Raw genomic sequence first — 19860 nt, forward strand, 5'->3', positions numbered from 1 at the left:
AAAAAAAAAAAAAAAAAAAAAGCATACGCCACGTAGAGCTTCGCACGCGATTATGGAACGTCACACCATCCGACGCACACGTCAAAGTTCCTTGTAAAATCGAAAATGCGATGTTGACTGACGGGCCGATCGTATCGTCAACAATGTGTTAATGATCGACAACAGTATCCGATATCCGGTGGATTATTGACGATATCGAACGATCGATTCCTGTGCATTTATACATTGGCAGCGGAGATATGCCTATCGAGGTGAAACCAGAAAGCTAGCAACGTCCTATGGTGGCCGTGATATATATTTTTCTCGTCGGCGCGGACACATTTTTAATTACGTTGCGCGGGGCCAGTCCGCTTTTTGCGGACCGGGTATGCGTATCTTGTTTCTGGCCGGATTTCCTTTTACCGTGAGCGACCGTTTCTTGCGCGACGCGCACGCTACCCGTGATTATCCACGGCTCGTCATTCATGCCTGATCAATAAGCTACAGTTAATTGCACACGCCGCGGTAGAACGAATTGTACGTCAGAGTTCAGTCGCGAGGGTCCCCCAAGTGGAATACGCTCGTCTCGTTTTAATTAGCGCTACACATCCAATGAATCCGATCTATTTCAAACCAGATTAAGCGGTCGTCGAGCTTTCTTGCGGAATCGGCAGAGAAAGAGAGAGAGAGAGAGAGAGAGAGCTCATTTGAAATGGAAACGAAGTGGCCCAAGGCAATTCCCTTGTGCGTTCCTTTTTTTGAAGCCCTTAAACGCCGCATAAGTAAACGCATTATGTGGCATCCGAGCGAGATCCGAGAATGAGTTCGCTAAACGGAATGATAGAGCGTGTCAGCGAGAGACAGAGAGAGAGAGTCCCGGCCGGGCGATCGCCCGTTTCGATATCTCGTTTATTAACGATACTTGCAAATCACTTTCCGCTTTATTTCTTCGTACTGAGAAATCGCCGTGCTAAAGAGAGTTACAATTTTAACGTCGTTACATCTTGCTTGATTTAACGTGCATAATGGCCGGCTGCGCGCACCGAGCGAGATAGACGCGAGCGCCAATAATCGATCAAAATCACCAGGAGGGGGTATATGTATCGAGAGAGTATCGACCAACAGTCGCGGTAATTAGCGCATCGCTCGCGGTTAATTGAACCGCGTTAGTTCTCTTTTTTTTTTTTCTTCTTTTTTTTCAAACGACCTCTACGTGTGTGTGCGTACTTCTGTTTCTACGTGTTCCCACGAACGCAACTAACTGAATGTCACATCCATCAAGCTAAATTGTAACTTCCGCCGCGACGAGAGGAACCGTCCATTCATTCCCCAAATTGTCCGACTTTTTTTTAGTAATGTAAAATATCACGATAACATCAGGATTATTGTACCAAACTTCCTCGCCGTTCATGCGATTCCCGAACCCCTCGATAATTCCCATCGGATATGTCTTTCGCGGTCGAATTGGTAGTGTGACTGACTCGTCCGGGCGTCGATCGCAAGCGAAAGTCAAATTAAGATGACAATCTTTAACTGCGAGACCACGCTCGACAAATGTGTGTGTGTGTGTATGTGCGCGCGCGCGCGCTTAAGACATCTACTTCTCGGCGCAAAGTCTTCTTCTTCCTTCGTGCATCTCGTGCTGGGATATCGATATTGAAACGTAAAAAAGATTCAATCAGTCGCGAAGTTTCAGCGCCAATCAATCACCCCTTCCCGCCCGGTCCCTCGTCCGTTCGGCTTTAGGACGCGAAAGCTCCCTCGCGCGCGCAGCCCGCACTGGCGCGCCTGATCGCGACGACGACGCTAAAATGGCCGTGTGGGAGAGAGAGGCGGCGAAAGAGAGCGAGAGACCGAGCGAGAGGAGAAGAGGCCGATCCAGAGTGCGAGGAAGACGCGCTGACGGACCACGGGGGTCGAAACGAGAGAGAATCGCGGCCGAGAGAGAAAGAATGACACGGGACCGGGCGCGAGAGCGAGTCGGAGAACGAGCTTTCGGGTGCACGACGGAGTCGACGCACTGGAAGCTCGCCGTGCTTGCGGCGGGAGCTTCAGTAGCCGTTCGTACGTCGACCGGAAAACCTTTCACGTTACCGTCGTCCTTAGACGTGCCATCGTCGGCGAGGGTTCGCAGGGGGGTCCGTGACCCGCGCAACCCTACGTCGATCGCTGCCGATTTTTTCTTTTTTCTTTTTAAGTTTCCGATTTCGAGAGTTTGAGTGAGGACGATACGCACCCGTTACCGTCGCCGACCGCGCGCGAAGCGTTTATTGTTGTAAAAAAATATTGGGAAGGAACCAATTCATCGAGGAATGTACAGTGCAGTGTTTGGATCAATGGATCGACTCCTCCTTCGCGGATCTTACTGGAGCTCGAGAGTGTTGATATAAAAGCGGATCTCTTGAATAAAAGAACGCGTGTATATGAGTGCGTAATCGACGAGATCATATCGGAAACATCATGCCAAGTGCCACGAGATACCGGAACGCGCGTTCTACCCTTTCCGCGTCGCTTCTTTGCCTCTTCGCCGCCGTCACCGGTAAGAATTAAGAGAGAACCGCGTAAACACGGTGGGATTTTGTCTTCGATTTACTGGAGCTTCTTTTCGTTTTCGTTTCAAATCGCAGGTGTAACAGGAGCACGTTCTTCGGAAGATTAAAAAACAAGTACACGAAATAAGAATAATGTGTTTGACTTGTAAGAAAATTTGATCGTCAGGATATATAACTCAGTGTTGTTTGGGCAATTTAAAAACTTATAATTAAAAACTTATTTATCGTCAAAAACAAAGCGGAGGATGTTTTGGATGGGAATTTACTGATCGATAACGCCTTTGTACAAATCGTATCTATTAACGCGCGCGCGGACGAAGAGAGCGATAAAAAAAAAAACCGATAACTTCGACACGGATCTCATTTGAAGCTCGAAGGAATACTTACGAAGAAGCACTTACGTGTATGAGCTCGCGAAGGAAGAAAAAAATCTCGCCGATGCGCATCACACGACACGAGCTTTTACGTACGCGGGAGAGCCAGTTGCCAGCAATCTCACACTACGCTCTTCGCATTCAAACGCAAGGAAAATGTCCGATTTACCGTGAAAATACGTGCGTTTTTCTTCAACAATCGCGCTTGCGATCCTTTTCTCTCGCGAAAATGGAAAATTCGCTGAACGCGTTTTCGTGTCTCGGCTGAGCGATTTCGAGAAAAGCTCCGTTCGAGCGTCGGGACCGAAATCGCGCAGGGCGAGGTGAGGAAGTTGATTTGGAGGACACGAGTTTCTCGGTGTCTTAAACAAAGCGAAGCGCTCGATCCGTTCTCCAAACACGGACCGGATCATGGGTTCTAGGGTTCGGAGTTTGGGGAAAAACGGTTATAGAGTCTCACAGCTGCGCGCTTTCGCTTAAACGAAAACTCCGTATAAAACTACATCCTGGGGTATTGGAAAATCGGAAAGAATGCAGAGAGAGAGAGAGAGCTAGGGGAAACTTTTCTCTTTTCGTCGTTCCGATTTCGAGGTGGATATAACCGACGATGATCGCCGATCCTCTCAAGGTATAAGCGCGCGAGAGATACGCGAATAAGAAAAACCACCGAAGCGAAACATTTTTGATTCGAGTGCGCGAATCCAAGTGAGTCATTGCGATTTCCGTTCTCTTTGTCCGATACAAATACCGATCGACGGACAGGATCAAAGCCTCTTTTGTATCGTCTTAACAAGATAAAATCATGAATATCCGTTTCGAATCAAAAAGACGACGAAATGCGTATCACGTTCGCGCGTTCTCCGGTGCGTGGGTTTCTCGGTCTAAGCTCGCGCGAAACAAAAGGATTTCGATCGCGAGATGTTCGAGATCAAGTGGATGAAAACGGAGGCTAACGAAGCGAATATACGATTTGCGAGAGGATCTAAATGCTTTGTGTCGGCGCGAGTTATCAGGTCGCTCGGAAAGAGTTTTCGAAAAATCGCGGACAATGTGAAGAGCTCTAATGGCGATACGATAAACGACAAAATGGAAGATCTAATTGCTTCTTAAAGTGTTCGAAGAAGACGAAGAAGTGTGTCCCGCGCATAAAACTCGCGGAAAAAAATCGCGAAGAAAAAAAATCATAAAAATCAGTCACTTTGATACAGCGAGTTGCTTTTATATAGTGGGGTTTTTACCTTTTATATTTAATCTATCCTCATTTCGTGGTTTCACTCGTGAAGTTTACATCAACTCGTAAAAGTTCTCTCTCTCTCTCTCTTACATTTTAATGGCTTATTCAATATCGACCTACTTAAGCGAAGGATTTTCTATTATTTAAATATTATCTTCGAAATAACGTAATAATTATTTACACTCGCGCACACTCGAAAGTGATAAATCAATTAAAACGGGATTAATGGAAGTGAAAAGAGAAAAAAAGGGCGGACACCGACCAATCGTACGTGAAGTAAGGCTACCGAACTTAAATTGCAGAGTCAAAAGGAAACACATAAAACTTGCTCTAACTTTGTAATGTAATAAACGTTAATCAAACTATACCAGGTCGCTGGGACCATTTCGCTGCTGAAGTGTGACAGTCGTCGGAACTATAAAGCTACGTAGAAGAAATAATTCTCTTGCAAACTTGCTGAATTTTCTTGCACGCGAGACCGCTTTACGAGTCCGCGAGTCATATTCGTGCGCGCGCGCGCGCGCGCAGGGAGCAGAAAATCGTCCACATTTTAATTTATTCGCTAGTACGGTTCGTTCCTTCCTCTCGGTTATCTCTCTGTAGCTCTATGTAAATCGTGGAAAATCACGTAAGACGAAAAACGCGAACTCCGCATCCCTGACCGAATCTCCGTGAAAATATATATAAGAAAACTCGACACCGGTATATTCTTTTATTCCGGAGATGAATTTTTTGGTCGACCTGGTTTTCGGGAAAGTGAGAGCCAAGCGCGCCCTCCCACTTGATTTAAATCATTACCGAGCCGGTTATTCATTCGCGCCATTTGTCTCGATAACGCGCTCGAGAAAAAATTAATTCTTTTTCCCGCACAAATATCCCGTAAAAATACCCACGTCTCTCCGATATTGATTTGTGCCGACGACGCTCTTAAACATCAATATAACGAACCGAGAAAGGGAAGGTGGATGAACGCGCGAACCCCGCCGCAAAAAGTGCCACGCAAACAGACATCACGATGACCGATCCTGCTTACCTGACGAATATAAGGAAGATTATTCCGTCTATCTTACGCGGTTTTATCGCGATACTCGGCCAATCAGCATATCGCATTATGCGCAGCGCGACGGAATCGCGACGAGACATTTTCATAATCCGATACGTACCAATGACTGTCGTCGATCGTGTGAACATCGACGAGACGGAGAGAACATTGCATAATGCATCGAATCATAATAATTTCGCGATCCGCGACGTTACAAGAAAGATTCGCCCGAAGTGACAATTGTGATTGGAAAAAATTGTGAATTTTTAAAATGTATAACGACATTTTTTTATCAAAAATATTTCTGTAAAATAAAGTAGATAAAATAGATATATATATTGTTACAGTTTTTAAAAATATATATTGTTCGATTCACAAGCGTTTATAGTTTATTTATTAGTTTATGCAGAATCAATACCGAGCAGCTTGTAATCTATTTACGTTGTTGCGTTGAATTAAATGTTCCGCGAAACGATATCCGAATTATATATAGCTCTAATAAACTATAATCCGCTACTTATCGATTTGTTCGAAAATATGCGCAGTAAGTTTTCGTCTTTTTCTCCAAGAAATGTAACTGCAAGTAGGTATCGCGGACTTTTTTCACGCGCGTTGAGTTGAATAATTCGTTTCTAACTGTTAAATAACGAGTGAAAAAACTTAAGCGAAATCGGGCGGAGGAAGAGAAATGCATGAAATGTGGATGAGATATGGATGTTTTCACGTGATTTTAGGAATTTTTATGCCGGAAAAATTCTTGCTTTCTACCGAGCACTGAGAAATAATTCATTTCGCTCGCGTCGGACGTTATCGTATTCCCGATTTGTCGGGCAGCCTCTTGCGTCACATTGCGGCGCGCGCAATCCTCGCGGTGATAACTGTGTGCGGTTTTAATCATTAAAATCGGATCAGGGATGGAAAAAAAAAAAATGTTTCTTTTTCCCGGCGGACGTGTCCCGCGTGTCCGATTTTCGCGGCGGCATAATTAAAGTGTCACGTGAGAAGTAATGTAGATGGGGTGTAAAAAAGTAAGAGAAGAGAGACCGACGTAACGGGGCGCGCGCTCGCCCGCCCGCGTCTTTGTTCTTTGGCGGTGGGGGCGGCGAGGCGGGAACGCGAAGCGGACTTAGCTGTGAGAAATTAAGCAATTAAGCCGCGTATTTTATTACCGGAGATCCGAGGTTCAGCTAGTCTTATGCGATCTCAACCGGTAGTCGGGATTCGCTCGCGATCGTGAGTGCAGAACGTACAGACGCGTTATTAAGATATCATGTAACTGGAAACGGCCGCTTCCGAGGAAGAGAGATAATAGAATGCGCATAGGAAGTCGATAAAAGATAACAAAACAGAAGGCTAGCTTACTGCTTGTTCTCAACGTGCAATTAGAATATGTACAATTAGATTCTTTGAGTTCTGCGCACATGCTTGAGATTATTTATTAATCAATTTCTCTTTGTGACAGATGATACGACTTTATATCAGATGTATGTATCAATTGCAAATTATTTTTTGAAACTGAATTTTAAAAAAACTGTTTAGGAAAATCTGAAGAGAAATGAGGTAAAACTTTATTAATTTTTATAGAAACTCTAATATGATTGCGCTAAATGGCGATACCGTTTTTCTCGGACGGAAAATTATTTTCTCCATTAGGGGCTTAATAAGCATCCCTCGTTCGACGGTTAATATCTGCTTTAATTATCGCATAAATGCAATTTAAACGTGAATGAGCACCGTGGAGCAGTCACGCGCGCTCGCGAGAGAAATGGACGTTCTGCGTAATTTATATCGCACATTTTTTTTGCAAATTATGATGTATACAATTGTCGTATCGTTGGAAATATTTCAGCAATAACGAACACGTGTGTGTTTAGGCATATAATTAGTTAATAATAATTAATTATGTGAAATAAAAAACTATAAACAGAATCAAAAAATTATATCATCATATAAATAAACCTTTCTGCGTAAAATGTTCATCGCGATATATCGTATGCAAATTTTCGTGGACGTAAATACAATGCGCGTAAAGAAAAATGAGAGAAGAATATCGCGAATATAAAGAGAGCTGATGAGAAAATAAGAAAACGAAGTATTCACCAAAGTAAAACAGAAGTTCAAGGCAAGATCTTGCGCGCGGGATTATAATTAGAGCTTATTCTTTAAGAGAATATTGAAGCTTCGATTATTGATAATCTCGTCGAGCGGTGTTTAACATCTTCCTTAATTAAAACACCGTTAATGAGCGTAATGTGAAGAATGAGCTCATTAAATGTATGCAAAACAAACTCAACAGTTTTTGAGGAAGAAAATGAGAGGACGCGGCAAGTATGGGGAAAAAAGAGCGACAAAGAATAAAGAGCAAACAGCGATCATAATTAAATCCTTGTGATTATTAAAGCCTGGAGAAACGATTATTATTAATAAAGTTTTTTGAGTGACGTTTACCTGCATAAAAACATTTCAATTACCATTTACGAGCTCGGTCGTAAAAGATAAATCCATTTTTCGACTGAAATAAATATGCGAGACTATTTAAATTAATTACATATTCTTGAAAAAAAAAAAGTTACTTTCACAAGCGACCGATACGAGATGAGATTCGGTAAAAAAAATTTCTAGTTTGATACTCCGATAATAAATAACACATTAATTCCGACAGTTTTCTAATTTAATTGTTACATAAAAGCACTTCTCGAACATGCCAATAACAAATTCACGTCAAAGATAAAGAAGATAGCTCTTTATCGTTCCACTAACGTACGTTACAAGTTCGCAAACAGGATGTGTGATTAACGATCCGCTTCTCCCTCACGGTCGGTGCAACTTTACAGACGCGTTATCCGATCTCGGAAATCGTTCTTTCTCAGTGACTCTTTGACGTTTTCTAGAAGAGCTTTTGAATTATTTCGCGCAAATTTCCATTTCTTCCTGCACTTATCTTTCGGTTTCTGGAGCATCACGTGCCGCGCATACATCGTTCTCGACCGATATCCTCCGTTCTTATATGTATTTTCGAATTTTTCGAATTTATATGTATTTTCGAATATTTTTGTCTTTTCCGACGCGTTTGTGCAACGCCGGTAAGAGAAGGAAGCGGTCGGAAATATTCATTTTCGCGCGAGCGAAATACAGTCGCGACGCACAATGTGCTCGAACCGATTTATCGCGAGCGCGGCGACGGCAGAAGCAACGGCGATAAGAGAGAGAGCGCGCGTCTCTCTCTCGTAAAATAATACTCCCCCGACCCTCATTATGCGAGAATAACGTTGACGGAAGGAAGGTAGAGAATAACGAAGAAAGTTAGCGTTTGTATTAAACTTTTGATAAAATGCCTTGCAGTGCGCTCGACGGGAACCGACGCGAGCAATTCGCCCCGTCGAAAAGGATCTTCGCTGCCTATCCAAACAAATCGTTCAAAGTGCCGCGACACTGCGTTTCTGCTATTCTTCCGAGAAGTATTCCGCCGCGATTTTGCCGCGAGACGAGCGCGCGCATACACACACACACACACACATACATATACCACGAATGAGTGCTTTAAAACAAGAGATGCAAACTTTTTAGACAAATCCTACTTGTGCGGGAATAAAGATTGAAAAAAAAAATACCCTCTCGAATATGTCAACTCGACGTCTTACTTTATTCTGTCGCTGAAATGATAAACTACAAGATGATGTTTTTCCCATTGAAGTAGAAAGCAAATAAAGAATATAAATAACTTCTAGTTTAAAAAATAATAATATGATTTGTTTTGTGTATTTAAATATATCTTTTAGCGTGACACTTGAATTAAGAAATTAAAAAATTTCACACTTACAAAGGAGGGGATATTTTTTACCTTATGCTCCGGCAATATCGACTCAACCGTCCAAGTCACTGTAGTGTGATTATCGTGAAAGCGGATAAGAGAGACGTGTGGAAAGGGAAGGACGAGTTCGGTCACACGTTGTGTCGAAAGTTCCGTCTCTCTTGGGAATCTCGAGATTTTAGAGGATTTGGATGGCTCGGCGATCGTTACGACGCTATTATCGCGACTGGGACGAGCGAAGCCGAGAATTCATAAATAAATATAAACCGCGACCGTGCCGAACCGATAAGTGACCGGGATGAGGATCTCTCACCGGCGACGTTTCTCCACCTTCCCCCCCAAGTGCTCCGGAGTTGAGGAGACGTCGCAAGAGAACAGCGACGGGAGAGAGAGACGGGATTGTAACAGAGGGTAACTTCGAGTGTCATAACCTCGATAAGCCCTTGCTGATTCCTACGGAACTTTAGCCACATTTGAAAGGAAATCGCCGGGATTACCATTACTTCCGGCTGAAATCCTTTTCTCAAACAGTGATATCACTCCATCATCTCCGAACAAAAGACAAAAAAAAAAGAGAGATGAGAGGAAAGAAGGAGAGAGAGAGAGAAAGAGAAGTCAAAATGAAAATTGGCTCTACGAATAATCCACTTCAATTTGCAGTAAACTATTTTGCGAGCAAAGGTCGTGTGATTGAAAACTGGCGGAATATGTTAAATCGAGATCGGAAGATTCCATAAGTCACGTGTCTGGTAGCTTGTTATTTAATAAAACGTGAATGAATTGATTGTCGCTCGTCAGAAACGGTCGAATAAAAGGTCGAGGAAAATAAGCGCGTTTTATTTGTTTTGAACGAATAAAATGATTGTCGCTCGTCAGGATTAAACAGCGCTTGTTATCCTTGATTATAGTATTTGCGCGATGCAGACACAGTAAATGGATTTACGTAGGTAGGTACACGAAACCTCTGTGTACACAAAAAAAGCGCTCGCTAAACGATTTTATCGATTAATGCTTAAGCTACTGTAATTAATTTCAAATGCGCGTTTCGTTTTTTTTTTGCCGACGTAATTTTCGAGAAAACAATCCGTGCGACATTAAATTTTTTGCATTTAAAAACAAAGTTGCGGAATTGAAAGATAATATCGAACTCGCGCGCGCGCGCGCGTTCGTTTCCCGGTTTATAAATGAGATCGCGCAAGAATGTTGAGTGTTACTCCGACGTAATGATATAGCTCACAACCAGTCGCAGAAATGATGAAGATGCGGAAACGGATGGAGAGGGCAGAATCGGGGAAATAAGAACGCGATAACTGCTGAACGGGCGACCGACGCAGACGCTGTTTGTTTAGAGAACACAGAGAGGAAAGCTCGGGACGAGAGAGAAGCAACGGTCGTTTTTCACGAGTTGCTCTTTACGTTATCAGTTGTGCCATCTCGCTTAACCTTGTGTTCTTCTATCTTTTTTCCTTCTTTTTTACGACCAGTCGTTACGTTAACTGGCGTAAAAAAATGGTTGCACTTGTAAAGCACGTATTTTTGCGCGCTCTCTTCGCATTTTCCCTTTAATTAACTGAACACAAGAAGGTCTGCAAGCAACAGATATAGTAAAAGAAGATCTGTCTTCAAAAAAATTTACTATTTTTATAATATTTCTCAAAATTTCTATTGAGAAAGATTGTATCACTTCGTACTTCGGGATTTGAAATTGTCAAAGAAGCGAATATGAAAGACGTGTTCTTTGGCGAGTATTTTCCTTGTGTTTTCAAAGACGCGAAGAAACTGCGAAGTTGCAAAATAACAACATAACCATCGTGAACCACGTTCAGCTCGGCAATATGCCCGTAATGCCTCATCATCGCGCGTCGTTAAGCGTCGACGACGCGGCGCTCTCTCTCTCTCTCTCTCTTTCTCTCTTTCTGTCTCTTTCTCTCTCTTCGAGTCATTGGACGCATCTTCGCGCGCGCAATCGATGCAGCTGAAATAAATTCTGACCCCGGCTCTAAAACTCCGGCTGCAAACGACGAGGACGATTCTCTGTCGCCGGCGCCTAGTTCCGCGATAAAACTCGAAATCTCTATTCATCGCGTATAACAGGGAGAACGCGTCGACTCTATCCTTTCTCCCCTGTCCCTTCGGTCCCTCTTTTCGTCCTCTCTTTCGCCGAGTCTGCCATTGTATCGGAATCGTCGGGAATCCGTCTGTCGCGATTGTCAAATTTACCTGATTGCAAATCGATATCGGATTACGACGGCGCGCAGCGAACCGTTCGAATCGCCGGGTTGCCACCCCGACGACGATTCCTACCTCCGCAACGATACATTTGACGTTGATCAACGTGGCGGCAGCGTTTCCGTCTCACAACGGTGGTTAGTTTTATCGACGGAAATCGGACGCAGGCGACTCGACGTACGTACCTCGGTCTCTTTCGCGCGTCATAACGATAAATATTGGCGTTAGAAGAGAAATAGATAGGTCGATTTCAGAGAAACTCTTTTCGATGTTTCCGCGCGAGAACCGAACAAAAAATAATTTCGATTTACACATCTCGATGCGCGAAAATTATTTTTAGGTATTTTTAGGTACTTTTGCTGAAATTCAGAAACGTTTCGCGCTGTTTCTTGCGAATTAAAAAAAAAAAAAAAAGAAAAAAAAACAAAATTATTAAAATACTGCAACGCATCGCGATATATGAAAGCGCGTGCAACGAAAAATAAAAGAGTTCGTATAATTTTTTAATTTAAGTATTTTTAATACGAAGCTCTGAGTGCGCGTTGGGGATGAGAGAGGATTACATAGAAATGCGGTACACCAGGGAACCCTTATGGATTTAGCAGCTTTGCGAATGCAAAAATTCACTAGCGGAATATAAAATTCTTGAGAGAAATTTGTGTCGAGGAAAATATATACATATTCGCGCATTTATTTTGTATGTATTAAAATAAATATTTATCGTAAGTGTGTGTGTGTGTGTGTGTGTATGAGATCTCGACCTAGCGCAGTCACGAAAATTTTTGGACAACGCAAACAAAGACCCGTACGTATATTTTGTTTTTGTTTTGTTTTTATAATTGGCTGGCAAGCAAATGGTTTCGTTCTCTTTCGTGAAAATTTAACACAGCGCGTACAAATTAATGTAATAAATAAAATATTATTTGATACGCGGTTAAAACATGTCAGGTGCAACGAACAACAAACGCTGTGTATGTTGCTACTCTTGCAACATACATAGGTTGCATACGCGCAATGGTTAAACACCGCTGAGTTTTCAACCGTGTGTGAAAAAGAAACACGAAAATTTCAGTCTTCGGTGTGTTTTTCACTGTATCGGGTTTATCCTATATATCGCAGTTTTTGATACTCGAATTCCATTACACGCTACATCCCGATTTTTACGACTGCGCTATATGTAACGATTCTTCCGGGACGCCAGTAACATCGTGTGAGATTTCATGTTTACGAGTCCGAGTTTACGTTGCGCAAGTATCTTTCCACCGATCCCCGTTTTCTAATAAACATGATACGATACGATATTAAATTCGAGATCTTTAGACGTGCTGTCTCCTCTCTTTTACGACACGCGATAAATTCTTTCGTGTCAATTAAACGTCAGCTCACAGGTGAGTACTGTGTGATGCAATAAATAGCAAGTCAATATATTTGTATTTTGACGTTTATACGCGACTGTCAGTACATGATGTGTGAAATGTTAAAAGAAATTTGATTTATTATGTTGCAGACAAGTACACAATTAAAATTAACTAAGATGTGTTTCTGGAACAAAATAATAAAATTACATATTAAATTGAACAAGAACAATTTAATATGTCATTTTATTATTTGTTCCATTCTTTTACGCGAATTTTACATGCAAATCCTGCACGATAACCATTTTCTAGTAAAATCGATAGTTGAATTTCTCCCCAGCGACATATGAGCTTATGTCGTAATTATCGGTTAAATATATAACCAATCCCTTAGGACGCGGTAATAGTTGATGAACAATGTCACGAGGGATTGATACAAACTAATCAGAGCTAAATAATTCATTAACCATCCGGTCAGGAGAAAAGCATTATCTTCTTTTTGTATAAAATGTTTATTTCGGAACAAAAAGTAATCGGCAAAATGCACACATCACGTGTGGCGCATGAAAATCTACATTTTTATTCGTGTAAACGTCATTCATTTTCCGTGAAAAACATTTTAACTAAAAAACACTCTATTTCGTTTGACAAAAAAAAAACACCGATATCGTTGCTATATAAACACCGATTTAATGTTGTACGTTTTTATTTTTAAATGCATGGAATGAAAGCGCGGTTTATAATGCAATATTAATTCATCGTACGAATATTTAATATAAAATGATAAATCGCATTTGAGATATTCTATTTTTGATGAAACTTTAACCACATAGCGCACGTTAATCTAGATGCGTTCTCTTCGATATTTGTTCGAGATATTTAGACGTAAACATACCAGTCAGTTTGGTATCCGATAAGGCGGACGATTTCAGGAAATGCCATTCAGAGGAGGAAAGCTCGCCTGCGAATGTAATGTGCTGTTCGTATCTATCAAATGTCCATCAGCCGAACGTAATACCGCCCATTGTATACGTAAAGCTCAATCTACGATCACCGTTGAGTCCTTCCAGTCGTGCCGAGGAAGGGGGCTCGTGTAGTTACACGAATTTCTCTCGCGACGCAAATCCTTGCTTTGGAACTTCAATCGCTGGACGTTGATACAGGAAATCCACTTGCGAGAGCTTCAGTGACTTTTGATATGTGTGCGAGTAAAATACAGGCGGTTTAGAATTTCAACTCTGTTTTCTCTCTCCTTCTTTCTCTCTCTCTCTCTTTCTCTCTCATTCTCTCTCATTCTCTTTGTGCGTGCACATCTATATCCGATAAGTTAAATTACGGAGAGAGGGTTGAGACGTATAAGTTTACTGGCAACAATATATGTGTCGAGGATTGGACCGGCAGATAAAGTTACATAGAACCGTTCCGTTCGCTGCACACTTGCTTTAACGCGCGTACGCGGAAACATCTGAAAATTTTCACTGTTAATCATCCGCCTGTGTTTACACGTTATTACTGTGTTTACTGCTCGCGGTGTATATCGATATTTCAGCTGTCGGATGAGCTTACGCGATTTTTGTCGCTCGTGCGTGCGCCGCGACACGACTTACCAACGACACAACGCACAACTGAAAAATACAGCGAAACGACTAGTAATCAATGCCAGCTTTTCATGAATTTGTTAAAGTCGTATTTTTTTTTATGGAGTAAAAAGCTAATCCGCGGCAGAAAAAACTAATTATACTAATTACCTAATTATATTAGCTGGAATAGCGCTCATTAAATGTATAATAAAATAATATGTGAAATTTTTGTATGTTTTGTTCTTGTAATAAAAAAATTAAACGCTCCGTGTACTTTTATATTAAAATATTAAAATAACGTACATTTTGCGTGACGTACATTTAATATAAAACACAATCTCATAACTTTAATTAAACGTCGATGAGTGACACGTTAATTAGTGTTAAAAACAGAAGCCGACTTGTCTGTGATGAAATAATCTTGTATAGGTAAGTTTAATCATTACGATTGATGGCACGTACGAAAGATAACGACATCCATATTGCCAGTTAAATGTCAGAAGGTTGCCGGGTTCGAGTTGCGACCGGCATCTAAATATCGGGCACAACAGCAACGTGAGAACGGTTACTCAATTACAGGATCAAACAGCGCAAGCCGCCGTCGCTCTAAATCACAATCAAGTCTATATCGTGGTTGTGTGTAGAGTATAGCGCGGCGCATGAAAGAGGGATGTTATAGAGCCCCGGCTACTTCAAGTTAAGCCATTTTTCGCTAAACCAGTTTACGGTGTCAAACTTTTCGCCGAGGGTTGCGCCAAATCGAGACGTGTCCGGGATCAATATCGGGAGCGGCTCTCTCTCTCTCTCTTTTTCTCTCTCTCTCTCTCTCTCTCTCTCTCTCTCTCTCTCGGTAGAAGTCAAGAGCTATGTTCGAAACAATCGTCGTCAATGCCAGTTAACCTATTATCGTCTTTTCATTTTCCACTCTCTCAAGTGATGAAAGAAACAATGTTCTCATCATTCTTAAAATACTGCAAAAATAAAATATTCAGTAATTTGTATAATTTAATCGATTTGTTTTGATTACCCGTGAAAAAATGGAAAATGTGTGATCATGTGGGATTATATATAGATTGAGTATTTTATATAATCATATAAGATTTTATATGAGTCGGATGTGATTTCGTGTGATCATGTAAAATCAAATCCAAAATTTGGCGCAATCTGATCACTTATATATAATCTTATATGATCATATGTTTGTATTTTTTCTCGGGTACATATTTCCCCTTTTTATACAGAAATTCCTTTTTGTATTCCTTCTTGTAAGTAAAAAGAGCATCGAATTTTAAATGTCACAATGATGTCTACGAAGTCAATTTTTTTTTATGGCTTTGAATTATGAAAACCAAGAAATATGTCTGTAGTTACATAAAATATGTAAACTTGAGGTAGACAATGTTCTTCTATATATATGTATATATATATATAAGAAAAAATGCAAAAAATGGGGAAAAATCTATCTGAAACTTTTTATAATTACATTTTTTATTTATTAAAAAATTCCAGTGTTTTTCTCTTTGCGAACAACGACGCTTCGCGAATAGAAAAATTTATTTGTTATATTGATGCACAAACCGCGCGAATGCAATACCAACAAGTGCATAACGCAATACATAACAGTATATTCTGAAGGAAGTGAGTATTGCGCGGTTATATCGCGCGCACGAAACATTAGATAACGTTTTCCGGGAAAGAAAGAGGGTGCGAAATGTCTCGCTCAGGTGCAACAACGTAGCTCGTGTAAATTCCGCATTTCCGTGACGAAGCAGTCGGTGCTGAGCGAAGAATGATGAGCCGCAGATCGGCAATTCCGGCGGGCTAATCCTCGGAAACGAGTTTCTGGAGTCGTATAGAAGCGCGCCTACGCTTCTCGTATGTTCCCATAATATATGACGCATGATCGCGAAGAGGATGACGTTTAAAGTGATCGAACGGCTGGGCTCGTAAGTCGCTGATGAAAATTCATGAATATAGCGCAGCAATACCTTCGTGGACACGCGATTTTGCTCGCGCTAGACGACATTAACGACAAAGGAAATCGCGACCGGGAATAATTAGACTCTTACGAATAATTAGAACGAAGAAAAAATGAATTTATGCTAGGATCGCTGATGAAAATTCATAGCGGCGTTCTGTGTTTATTCCTACAAATGATCCGCCGACAAAATAAATCGGACGGATATAAGTATAATCCCGCGGTATTGTTGATTGTAAAAATTATTGGCGTGAGCGAACGCGTTTCCTCGCACGCTGATGAAAATTCATGGCGCGCGAGTTATATTGCGGTTTTATTCATGCGGATGCAGGGCATTAGACACGTTTGTATATTTTCCAAGGAAGCTCCAACGCGCGTAAAACCGATTTGTTTCTCGAAACGCCATCGTGTGGCGTTCGTTTAAAAATTATTTTTCATAAAATTTTTTTTTAGATGAAATTAAATATTGTTAATTATCTTCAAAAATACATTGCGGTCTCATCGCGCGCCGAAAAAGAGAGAAGTCTTGTTTATATAGAGAATTTTATTTCACAAATTTTCTGTAACACAATTATATAACAAAGACTCTTTTGAAAGCTAGCAAAAAAATGTGTGTTTTTCTTTTGACATACCTAGTTAAATTTACGTGTGACATGCTACAAAAAATGGCATGCTACAAAATCACGCTAACTGCGTTGACAGGAATTTATTTTCTCTCTTTTTAGGATATTTTTGTTTTTTTTTATTTTTATTTTCGAGAAACATAATACGCGGTTTCATTGAACGCATTAACGTTTCAGCCTGCAGTTGACTTATAATAGCGGTGTCATGACTTTGTCGTTCGAACTTCCCGTATTCAAACCATAGAAATTAGCTGCAAGCGAAGTCGCTTCGTAAAAGTCATCACGAGCTAGTGTCCCCATTTCCGTCTTGAATAATCGCGGCCTCTTGCGCGCTTCCCAAGGTGCTCGACAAACCGAGCTTGTCGTTTGAAATTGAAAAGCTCATTTTTTTTTTTTTTTTTTTTTTATAGGAACGACGCGAGACGACCAAAAAAAAAAACCCGCGGAATAGCTGTGTATTTAGCTTCTCGCCGCGTTTTACAATAACGCGCGGCAGAAAACGAACCTCGCAATTTACTCCAATGATCCTCAACATACTAAACCGACGTCGAGATTGTGCGACGTTTTTTTTATTTTTCTTATAATACTTGTCTTTTCTTTACGAATGTAATTATGTATTCATGACAGAATAAAAAGAAAGCTTTCGCGCAAATTATTACAAAGTACATAATCACGAAGTCTATTAATTTCTATACTTACGTACACACACAACTCCCATCGCGCAACTCTGTGCGGTAGTCGGTCATTTTGTTCCTTTCAACTGTATTTTGCTCAAGTTATTGTGCAAGCGAACAAAGAAGACTTGGAGGCTGAAAAGATCGAAAAGCTGCTCGCTTACAACAACTCGTGTTTGACGATATGTTTGCGATTAAAACAAAACACACAGCGAAACTTAGTTTTTTTTCTCCGTCACATATCTCAAAATCTATTTAAAATTTTTTTCAACGTTTTACGTCGCGTCAAACTATTCATGCGCATGAAAAAAAAAAAAAAAAAAAATTCGACGCAATATTCAAATCATTTCATATTTTTTTTTCTTTTCTACAGCGACAAACAAGTAAAAGCTAAAAAATCGTTGCTTTGTTTATAATAAACATTCACATTTATCAAACTGCGCGAATGTATATAGACGTGAACTATTTTTGCTGCCACGTCACGTTTATTAGAAAATAGATCGAAAGAAAACGCGGGTTAAAAACATCAATCTGGATTTCGTTGTGTGTTCATGTGATAGTCGTCGTTTAGGACAATGGCTACGCCGCGACAGCGAGCTCAAACCGATATTTGATTTGCTCAAACCAATTCGTTTGCCATTGTGCCGCGGCGGAAATATCGCCTCCTGCATGGAAATGATAAAAAGAGAACTATCAAGGCGTTACAGTATGTTTTTCTCTGCAGAAAGTGTTCTAAAACCTCTGAGAATGGTCTGAAATATTATTTCCAATGACAGAATCAAAGCTTTCAACTCGTAATTACTTAAAATTTTTGCGCACATTATTTTACATCGCTTTCTTCTAAAGCAATTATAGTAAAATTCCATTTAATACGAATGTCCGAAAATAATACATAAAACTATAAAAACACAACTTTATGAAAATGCGCATTTTGTTTACTGGAAGAAACATGTGTTAATTTAAAAAAATAATTTCTCTTGCATATCGCACGTAGCTTGTTAAAATAAATTTAAATGGTAGCTTTGCATTGCGCTCGTTATACATTTTTTCACTCTTGTTTTATTAAACAGTAAAAATTTCTTTTATATAAAAACCATGCTAGCGCGTAAAGAAAAACACATTCGAAAACGTGAGCGCGTGTATGAAAGTACATCGTGTGTGTGTGTACGCGCAAAAATTCATTCCGACATGTATGTGGCGACGCGGCTACAAAATTTCGTTTTCGATCCACTCCGCGGTCCTGCAGGAAAGGATTACGGGCAACAGTGCCTTTGTCTCTCAACATATTGTCTACGACACAGAAAACAAAATAGAGTTTTGCTCTACGTCGAGGCGATGCGTTCTCGAGCTCGAGATCGTCCAGCCAGAGATGTTCGGCGCGCCCATTTTCAAACCACGGATATAGGTAGCGAGAGAGGACGGAGAGAGAGCCCGTCATAAAAGTCATCATCCACCCCTGCAGCAGCCGCCGTCGGCCATCCTGCCTCTTATCCTGCCTCCCGTTTTCCTTTCCGACGATCTTGACGGGTAAAGCGGAACGTGCAGTTTAAAGATGAAACTCGACTAAAGTGAATCGACCGCGAGCGCTCCAAAGCTGAAAAGCTGCTACTGCTGCTTCAACAAGAGCAGCACCGGCATCGTCGACGACGTCGTCGTCGTCGTCGCCGCTGCTGCAGCGAACCGTGCCTCTACAGCCCGTCCGTAATTTTCTACTGTTTGCTGGATGTGCACGGAGGCAATGAATACAGACGGCCGCGCGCGTAGCTATTCGCTCGCCCCGGCGAGTAATAAAGTACTTGACCGCGGTAAAAGAGGCCATTTTTCCTTTTACCTGTTTGCACTTCATTATTTCGCGGCACCTCGCGCACCACGACAACGACGACTAACCAGGTGCGACTGCGAAATAATGTCTGTATCTACGTGAAGTTAACACTCAACGGTTTGTTTTTTTTTTTTTTTTTTAATCCCCGCGTTTTCGCAACAATGCGCGCATTGTAAAATTTATGCAATTAAAGCGCGGATCCCCTCGTGTTGACGTAGCAGTTCGGCCATTGTGTTTACTTTGAAGATGAAAAGCAGATATTGACCGTGCAACTGTTGCAACTACGTAATGTAATACCGGCCTCTCTCTTTATCTTTTTCACTCTCTCTCTTTCTCTCCGCACCCAATATAGTATAACAACGAGCTTCGAACAAAGGAACAAAATACAAAGAAACAAAAGAGAACTTTAATTAAACACTTCGAATTTGCGTAATAATTGATGCTCAGATAACTTGTGTTTCAGTAGATTATTTTATCACGTGACCGCCAATTCTAGCAAAGGTTGTTTGTTTTTATTTTCCATCAATACCAACAGAAGCGTATTTACAACGCTTTTTCGCGGTCGACGAATTGAATATATCGCTTACCGACGACTTAAATGCCGTAA

At 41.1% G+C, this 19860-nt stretch overlaps 1 protein-coding gene across 1 annotated transcript in view; it reads left to right on the forward strand.

The window, feature by feature from the left end:
* The first annotated feature begins 2040 nt into the window (after positions 1-2040).
* LOC109856232 overlaps positions 2041-19860 on the forward strand; it is a 53084-nt gene continuing 35264 nt past the window's right edge. The window contains exon 1 of the mRNA XM_020431277.1: positions 2041-2518. Within this exon, the coding sequence (XP_020286866.1) occupies positions 2440-2518 (79 nt within the window). The 5' untranslated portion in view covers positions 2041-2439. The remainder of the gene's footprint in view (positions 2519-19860) is intronic.

The sequence above is a fragment of the Pseudomyrmex gracilis genome, unplaced genomic scaffold (genome assembly GCF_002006095.1).
Source record: "Pseudomyrmex gracilis isolate BER0280 unplaced genomic scaffold, ASM200609v1 scaffold_111, whole genome shotgun sequence".
Lineage (NCBI taxonomy): Eukaryota > Metazoa > Arthropoda > Insecta > Hymenoptera > Formicidae > Pseudomyrmex > Pseudomyrmex gracilis.